The sequence below is a fragment of the Corylus avellana genome, chromosome ca1 (assembly GCF_901000735.1).
Source record: "Corylus avellana chromosome ca1, CavTom2PMs-1.0".
In the NCBI taxonomy this organism is placed as follows: domain Eukaryota; kingdom Viridiplantae; phylum Streptophyta; class Magnoliopsida; order Fagales; family Betulaceae; genus Corylus; species Corylus avellana.
The window spans coordinates 11,148,595-11,158,585 of record NC_081541.1 but is presented as its reverse complement, the minus strand read 5'-3'; the positions used below and the strand labels follow the sequence as shown (position 1 = coordinate 11,158,585).

Here is a 9,991-nt window from a genome sequence, read left to right as displayed (position 1 = left end):
CTTTTTATTTTTATAAAAAAAAAAATAAATAAAAAAAAAAAAAAAAAAAAATAAAAATTCTATATCAGAAACTAAAGGGTAAATTAATTCTTCAAAGCCACAACAGTTCATGTTGCAACTCACACGAAAGTATTTAGCATCCTTAGACAACAATTACATCTAGTATGAGAAGCTTGTTACAAACTTAATTATACAACCCAACAAACCTAAAGACCATTAAATCTGCAAAGAAAACTATCCAAAAATAAAAGGTTGGCAGAAAACAAGTAATAACGAAATATTGAATCCCCAAAAAAAGGAAGGCTGCCTAAGGAGCAATAACACCCATTTGGAAATAATAGTTCAGAATATTTAATATTTTCAGCATTCTGCATCAGAAACAAAAGGGTAAATTAATTGTTCAAAGCAACAACAATTCATGTTGCAGCTCACACCCATATGTTTATCATCATCAGCAAACAACAAGTACATTTAGTATGAGAAGAATGTCGTGGACTATCAGGTGCGTTTGACCCCAAAACACATTTGAAAAAAATGGCCTCGTGTGGGGCAAAGTGGTTGCACGTTTAAAAATGTGCAATTCAAAAGGTAAAACCACAATTTTACCAAAACCTTTAACTGTGTTTTGAAATCGTTATTTTTTCAAACTACACGTTTTGAAACCGTTAAACCAAATGGACACTAAATCTACAAAGAATCTAAGAACCCTTAAATATACAAAGAAATAAGGACCCTCAAATCTAACCAAAAAAAACAAAGGAAAAAATTCTCACTATAAAATTGACAAAAGAAATAATAAAAATAAAGAAAGATTGACAAAATAGCAACCGTTCATAACCAACAGTTCTAAATACTATATTTAGAACATTCTACATCAGAAACAAAAGAATAAATTAATTCTTCAAATACACAACAATTCATGTTGTGGCTCACAACCATATGCCCATCATATGAAAAGTTAAAACACAGTAAAACTAAGGACCCTTAGAGCTACAAAGAAACGAGGAGAAAATTCTATCTGAAGTTTGACAAAAAAAGAAGATTAACTGAAAACAAGGAATAAATACATTGACAAAAAAAAAAAAAAAAGATGATTAAGGAGAAATAGCGGATCTAATAGTTCCAATTGCTATATTTTGATATTCAGCATCAGAAACAAAAGGGTAAATTAATTGTTCAAAGCCACAACAATTCATGTTGCAGCTCACACCCATATGTTTATCATCATCAGCATGAAAAGATTGTTGCAGACTTAAGTGTGAGTTTCACCCCACAATTTTGCAAGCGAAAGTGCATTTGAAAAAAATGGCAGGTTGAAAACGTGAAAAAAACCAAGTTTTCAAACCACAAGCAAGGGGATTGGATTTTTAAAAATGCACAATTTTAAAGGCCGAACCACGATTTTACCGATCGCTTAATTGTGTTTTTTAAAATTGTGTTTTCATTAACAACATTTTGAAATCGTTATTCTTTCAAACCCCCCGTTTTGAAACTGCTAAGCCAAATGGACACTAAATTTTTCATTAACAACATTTTGAAATCGTTATTCTTTCAAACCCCCCATTTTGAAACTGCTAAACCAAATGGACACTAAATTTACAAAGAATGAAGAAGAAGAAGAAGAAGAAGAACAAAAAAACAATTAGTTCTGAAAAAATATAAACAAACAACAAGAAATAAAGAAAGATTGACAAAAAAAAAAGGTTCAGTAAAGAGCAATAGCAACCATTAGTTCTGAATACTACATTTTGAACTTTGTACAAACATCAGAAACAAAAGGATAAATTAATTCTTCAAAGCCACAACAATTCATATGAGAAGACTTTTGCAAACTTACAACTCAATAAAACAAAGGACCCTTACATCTACAAAGAAACAAGGAGAACATCATCTGAAGTTTGACCAAAAAAGAAGATTACCTACTTCTACTTTTTCTGAATTTCTAGATTTATGCTCTTCTTTCTCTACGGAGTAGGGGTCTCTCGTATACTCTCTGTGCACGTGTTGCTTGAATATACATTATTTATCCCAAAAAAAAAAAAAAAAAAAAAAAAAAAAAGAGATCAACTGAAAACAAGGAATAAAGACAGATTGACAAAAAAAAAAAAGGTTGATTAAGGAGAAATGGCAACCATTTGGATCTAATAGTTCCAATTGCTATATTTTGAACATTCTGCATCAGAAACAAAAGGGTAAATTAATTGTTCAAAGCCACAACAATTCATGTTGCAGCTCACACCCATATGTTTATCATCATCAGCAACCAACAAGTACATTTAGTATGAGAAGATTGTTGCGAACTTAAGGTGTGTTTGACCCAACAATTTTGCAAGCCAAAGTGTGTTGAAAATGTAAAAAAAAATCACGATTTCAAAGCACTTGCAAGGGGGTTGCATTTTAAAAAACATTAGATTTTAAAGGCCGAACCACAATTTTACAAACCGCTTAATTGCATTTTTAAAAATTGTCCACTAAATCTACAAAGAAAGCAAGGACCCTTAAATCTACCCCAACAAAAAAAAGGAAAAAAGAAAAGAAAAGAAAAGAACGAAAGAAAGAAGGTTGGCTAAGTAGCAATAGCAACCATTTGGAACCAATAGTCCTGAACGCTATATTTTAGACATTCTACATAAGAAACAAAAGGATAAACTAATTCTTCAAAGCCACAACAATTCATGTTGTGGTTCACAACCATATGCCCATCATATGAGAAGACTTTTGCAAAATACAACACAATAAAACTAAGGACCCTTAGATCTACAAAGAAATGAGGAGAAACGTTTTTCTGAAGTTTGACAAAGAAACGAAGATCAGCAGAAAACAAGGAATACAGACAGATTGACAAAAAAAAAAACAAAAAAGGTTGATTAAGGAGAAACACCAACCCTTCGGATCTAATAGTTGCAATTGCTATATTTTGAACATTCTGCATCAGAAACAAAAGGGTAAATTAATTGTTCAAAGCCACAACAATTCATGTTGCAGCTCACACCCATATGTTTATCATCATTAGCAAAAAACAAGTACATTAAGTATGAGAAGATTGTTGAGGGCTTAACGGTGTGGGGCATTTCACCCCACGATTTCGCAAGCCAAAGCATGTTTGAAAAAAAAATGCACGTTTTCAAACTATAGGTGAGAGGATTGTGTTTTTTAAAACATGCAATTTTAAAAGCTAAACCACCAAACATTTAACTGCATTTTGAAATCATTATTTTTTCAAACTGCATGTTTTAAAACCGCTAAACCAAATTGACACTACATCTACAAAAGATTTTAAGAACCCTTAAATATACAAAGAAATAAGGACCCTTAAATCTACCAAAAAAAAAAAAGCACTCTCTCAGGTTACAGGACCTCAATAATCCCTAATTACACCCTGCTACATAAACAAATAAAATCAAATTGAATCTCCCAGAAGAAGAAGAAGATGAAAAAGAATTGATTTCCTAGGTTACAGGACCTCAATAATCCCTAATCACACCGTGCTACAGAAACAAATAAAATCAAACTGAATCTCCCAAAATCACTCACCTAAGATAATAAAAGTAGAAGAAGAAAAAAATCTAGTAGTTTCCATAAAGAAAAAAGTTTGATATTTACTTGGATTCAAAACAATTCCGGCTCCAGTGGATGTTATGTAAGGGAAGTAGTTAGGCGCGTTCAACTTGTTTTTATTTTTTTCCCATAAAAGGGTATGATATTGTAATGGCCTTTTGGGAAATCAATGCAAATCTGCATATTTATAGTTTTAACCTAGAACAAAGTCTTCTACAATTCCTTTTTTCAATTAAAAAAAAAACATTTTAGCAAAATATAAACAATGGACGTAGCATACAGTTACTCAATGAACCATGTTCAACAAAACAAATTTCAGCTCCAAACGCAAAATTAAACCCCAAAACAAAATTATTAAAAAAAAAAAATCAGCAAATTCATCAGAAGGATGTCCTCGGAAATCGATTACATGCCCAAAATGCCAAATACCTATTAAAATAAACTTCTCTTTGACCTCATTCAAACATGAAAAAAGAAACAGGAGATCCACTTTTTTTCTAAAAAATAACATTTTAGCAACAACCCAAAATATATGGAATACGTACATTAACAACTCAATAGCATAAATTTGTTCAATTTCGCCATGTTCAATTAAAGAAATTTCAGATCTGGCAAAATCAGACCAAAAAAAAAAAAATTCAAAATCAGTTAATTCATCAGATCCTATCCTCAGAAACCGATAACACACCCAAATAGCAAAATACCCATCAAAGCAAACCTCTCTTTGACGACATTAAGACATGAAAAAGAGACAGGAAATTACTCTGTCCCTTTCTGTCGAAGAATCCGAAACTGCTCGGGAGAGAGTATAGCCCTCCAATCCTCCTCTGTTTTCTGAACCGAACCCGGTGCAGCCATTCCCACCCCTCTGCTACTAACTGTCTATCACAGCTTCAAGGTCACAAACAAGACTATAAAAATGAATCAAACTAGCCCGTCTGGAGACTGATTCAAGGAAAAATAATAATTTCCTGGGAAAGTGAACGTGGACGGAAAATTGGGACGTGGGGCTCTAGGCGAAGTAGGTCACAGGAAGTGCTAAAGATCGACGTGGCCCAATTTAAATTTGTGGCCGTGTGCAGAGTCGGTACTGTAGCTGGAACGACACTGTTCCAGCTAAAGTGCCAATTGATTATTGGTTTCTGCAAGTTAAAAAAATCATCCCAACTTTCAAAAATAACTATTTTTCTATTCAGTTTCCAACCGATAATTTCAACTAATTTTTTTTTTTTTTTTTTAAGAAAATGAAAATGAAAAATATTATTAAAAAAAAAAAAAATGGGAGAACCATCAGGGTGGCTCCTTGGCCAAAAATAGGGGTGGTTAGAACCACATATTAACATAGAATTGTGAACCAGTGGCCAAGGGTGTGGTCCAATCTCCTGTAGCAAAAAAAAAAAAAAAAAAGGGACAGATTGCATTTGGGGTGGTTTACATTACACCCCATCACAGTGCCGATGTGGGGTGTGGCTCCTCCGACCCATACTTAGGTGGTCAGGCCACCTCAAATGCACCCAGGTCCCCTTTTTCTTTCTTTTGTGTAGACGACCCTTGCCGACCAGAGATTCCCGACCTGAATCTGACCGAGTTGGAACTTGCTCCCTGTTTCTCCTCTCTTTTTTCTTTTTCTTTTTAATATTACACTTTAAAAAATATAAAAATATAAAAATAAAAAAATAATAATTTTAATGTGCAGCGTGCAGCAAAAAGTCTAACCAATGTGCAGAGTGCAGTACAAGCCTCACTAATTCTACTGTCTTTCAACAAAAAATGAAAAAAAAAAAATTAACTTTTCTGCTGCAAAGCACTCTTCTCCCACTTTCTTTCAGCAAAATTTCTTCTTCATCTCCTCTGTTTGCTGAGGTACATCTTAAATCATATTTTCTTTCCCAAACCTCTTCCATTTTCTAGTTTGTCACACACCCACGAAGCATTTCTCTATTTTCCTCTGTGAGTGGGTATCAGTACAGTGCAGTGCAAATTCTCCCATCCACCGTTTTCAAGGCCAGTCAATGCCCATTTTTCTCATCAAACTCTGTTATTGTTCATTCATTATACTGTATTTGGCTATTTTTGTTCCTGAATTTGCCAATTTGAACAATTCTGAAACAATTTTATTTAAGCCTTATTCATAATAGTGTAATTAGTATTGTTTGGCGTGCTATCATTTCTACAAAAGAAAGCTCTTTTTACAAGTATAACTACTGAAATATAATTAATAAAACAATTAAGTAAAAATTTTAATTAATTAGTAATTGACTTATTAATTATATATTGTTAATTGTTTTATTAATAATGAACTATATATATATATATAGTTCATTATTATATATATATTGTGGTATAAATTATACTACTCCGAATATTTTTATTTGATTAAAAAAAAAAATCATATTAGTGCTACTTAAGCCCTTGAATCTCTATACGTCTATTATTTGATTGAATTAATTAATCTAAGATTTACCGTAACTTCATATTATATATTTTTTGTCATCAATGTCAAGATTCAATTATCTACAACGCCCTCCTGCATCGGCGTGGTCCCTGGGTTTCATTTAAGAACCTTTGTACCGTCGGTGAGTTTTCATCTTACAAAACATTGTGTGTATTATTCTTGCTTACAGTCAGTCCATCCACGATTAAAATTTATTCTTCCTCTCATACTATCTCAATAGCACTACCTCATTTTTTGTAATATACGACTAGGGGGCTCGACAGAACCGGGCAGACCACCCCCGCGGACCAGATCATCAACCAAGGTTAGAACTTAATTGAATTGAATTACATACATAAAAACACTTTGGTCTTGATTCTCATGGAAGTCTTGTAATATATATGCATCTATATATTAAGGGGTGGAGCTCCATTGATTAGCATTGGTATTCTTAGTTTCTCATACGTTAATGTTAATTGTCATTTTTTTAGTTTCTTGTTCGTTAATGTGAACTAGTATTTTGAAGTTTTTTGTTTGTTAATGTACGGTATCGTCCTGGTTTTTGTTATGTTGTAGCATGTAGGGTATTTCCTTCGATCATTGGTGAAGGACAAATCGGCTACCTCTATACCAACTAAATTGACTGTGTTACGACAACAAAAAGCAATCTCAAAGGTATGATTTTTAATAGTCCATTAGATACATTACTTATACATTGCATTATCATGACACTTCTTGCGTTTGCTGAGGTACATGTTACCGTATTCTGTTATGAATAATTAGTATCACTACAGTAACGTATAGTGTCATCTTATGTACTGTCTACAATATATTTACACCTATCACACTATCCCATAGATGTCCATGCATGGGACGCCTCGCAAATCACCCCGTAAGCACCCAGCCCCATGCAATAAGCACGCACCAAAAGAGGTTGTCAAATGGTTTCCTGCCCACGAACATCAATTGCTATATATTCTGCTGGACAAGGCAAACATTGGCGTAAAATCCCCATACCCCTCAACATTGGTCAGTGAGATCACAAACATGCTGAATGGCCTTATTCATCCACACGAATTCACATCCGAGCAGGTGAAGAATAAAATTAAAAAGTTTAAGGCTAATTACACGGATTTCTCAACACTCTTGAAATGGGATTTTATCATGGGTTTTGGCTGTGATCCAATGACCAACGTGGTATCTGCATCGGATGCACAGTGGGAACGGCTGAAATATGTATGCCTCTCATCTCCTTTCTCACATTCCATTACAAATTTTAAAAATCTCAACAACTTATTTGCAGCTGACCATCGAATTATTATTTTGCAGGAATACCATGAAAAGTACTAGCGTTTTAGAGGTGGTGGACCACCATACTATGATCTCCTTTGCAGTATATTTGTTAAAACAATTGCTACTAGGGAGTATGGCCATGCAAGTACAATCACCCCACATGGTTCAGAAGAGGGGGATACCGGGTTCGACCTTAATACCCCAGCGCCAGTCATTGACCTGTCAAATGGTGGCGGTGCATCGGCACCAAAGGGTTCGTCCAAGTCCAAAGGAAAGCGAAAAGTATCACATAGTGGGTCACGTGACTCACGTGCTAGTAAGCGTGCGTCCATAGAGGACAAACAAGTTGAGGGTTTCAAACTCCGGCTGGATGATATGTTGGACGAGGTTCATAGTATCAGGGAAGGCGTATCGAAAAGGTCATGTGCATCTAGCGCAAAGGAGGAGGACCCTGTTGAGGCTGCAATGGACATACTTAACAGGATGTGCACAGAGATGGACGTATCTGATGACAAATATTTCCGTGCTACAGACTATATAACTGACCCAAACAAAGCAAAGGCGGTTATTAAAATGAATGATGCATTTAGGAAGAAGTGGCTACTTAACCATATTTGATAGTTAAGTACGGGATAGTTTGGTAGGGGGTGTAGGACTAGTTAGCTTTTAACTATATTTGGGACAATTTGTTAGCTTTTAATTTGACATGTATGCACTCCTATGTTTAATTTAACGTGTGCTTTTAATTTGACATTTATGCACATCTATGTGTAAGTTGACGTGTGCTTTTAATTTGACATGTATACACACCTATGTTTAATTTGACATGTATGTACTCTTATGTTTAATTTGACCTATATGCACTCCTATGTTATGTATACATGCAATTAGGCCTACTCTTTATTAGCTCGTCTTTTAAATGTTATTCAGATTAACCTTAATTATTTGTATATTTTCTTCATGATACTTCACTTAATGTGTGATTTGAACGGAAACCAATTTGCAATATGACCAAACAAAACTAATTCACTTGATTTGAATGTCGTAGGAGACATAGGCATAAGTGAGGATTCCATGAATGACATAGACATGGGTGAGTGGGGACCTGACAATCCAGATTACATTTATCAACATTGGTACGATACACTGGAACAGTCTTATGATCCTACCATCGATCCAGATGCCGATGTGGGTGACGTAAGCGATGATGATGGCATGGATGGTGATGGCACGGATGATGTAATGAGTGATTTGACCCTTTATGAGATGGAGCTAAAAATCATGGGATTGCAACTAGAACTGCATGAATTGAAATCTAGGTTAAAAGGTAAGCAAAGGAGAGGTGTACCTCAAAGGACTTCTGGTCTCACATGAGTGATGTGGGTACATTGGGTGTTGCACAATCCTAACCAGAATACATGCTATGAGCGATTTAGAATATGGCCAGCCACTTACATTGCTCTTTGTAACACATTAGAACAAAATGGGCTTTTACGCCACACCCGAGCTGTTCAGGTAACAAAGCAACTGGCTACATTTTGTTTGGTCATGTCACAAGGTTTGTCTTGCCGATCCGTGGCTGACAGGTTACAACGATCAACATACTTCGTAAGCGTTTATGTTAGAAAATCGGCAAGAGCACTTTGTCAATTGGGGAAATCAATTTTACAACCCAATCCTGTTCCTCTACCACATCCCAATGTCGCCAATAACGCTATGTACTACCCATGGTTTGCGGTAAGATATCAAAATACTGTATTTTACATTTTACCAAAATGATAAATAGATGTTTTCATGATGTTACTGTTTAAAGGCGAAATTATGTGTTGTATGTTTCAACTATGTTATTACTGTTAACACCACTCTTACTAGCAGGATTGTATTGGAACAATTGATGGAACACAAATAGATGCGCGTGTATCAAATAAAAAGCATATTCACTACCGAGGTAGGAAGTGCACCACAACTCAAAATGTCATGTGCGTTGTGGATCTGGATCTTTGCTTCACATATGTTTATGCTAGATGGGAAGGGAGCACGCATGACGCACGTATTTTCACAATGTGCGTTAGCGATTCGATGTTAAAATTTCCGACTCCAGTAGGAGGTATCGTACCATACTAGCTTCCCAAAAATTACAAAGAAATTTGTTCTCATGGACAATAATTTGAATAAATTAACTAATGATTAATTATATATTATACTTCATTTGTAGATGCCTACTACTTGGTGGACTCGGGTTACGGTTTATACCGAGGATTCCTAACACCTTTTAGAAGGGAACGCTACCATCTTCAAGAGTGGCAAGACGGGGGTTTGCCAATTAATCAAAGGGAAGGATTTAATCGTAGACACGCGTCGCTGAGGTCAGTTGTGGAACGTGCATTCGGAGTGTTGAAGAACCGTTTTCCTATCATGAGGAAAATGCCTTCATACCCAATCTGGTATCAGCGATTGTTTGTAATCGCTTGTTGTACAATTCACAACTTTATTCAAAAGCATTATGGAGTGGAAGACAAATTATTTAAGGAAGCTCTAAAGGGTTTGAACCCATGGGTTGATGTTACCGTGCTCCAGCAAGGGGCAGTAGTCCCATATATATCAAGTGGGTTACGGCCAAATCAATCAAGCGACAGCACGAGATATATGGGAAAAATTCGAGATGTACTGGCCCGTCATATGTGGGAACATGGCACTTTCGAATAG

General features: G+C 35.2%; 1 protein-coding gene across 1 annotated transcript; it reads left to right on the top strand.

Annotated features, from left to right (window-relative positions):
- The first annotated feature begins 8,374 nt into the window (after positions 1-8,374).
- LOC132180551 (uncharacterized) lies at positions 8,375-9,991 on the top strand. Its single transcript, XM_059593452.1, has 4 exons — positions 8,375-8,612; positions 8,733-9,022; positions 9,161-9,392; positions 9,501-9,991. Exons 1-4 carry the CDS (start codon positions 8,375-8,377, stop codon positions 9,989-9,991), a joined length of 1,251 nt encoding a protein of 416 aa, XP_059449435.1.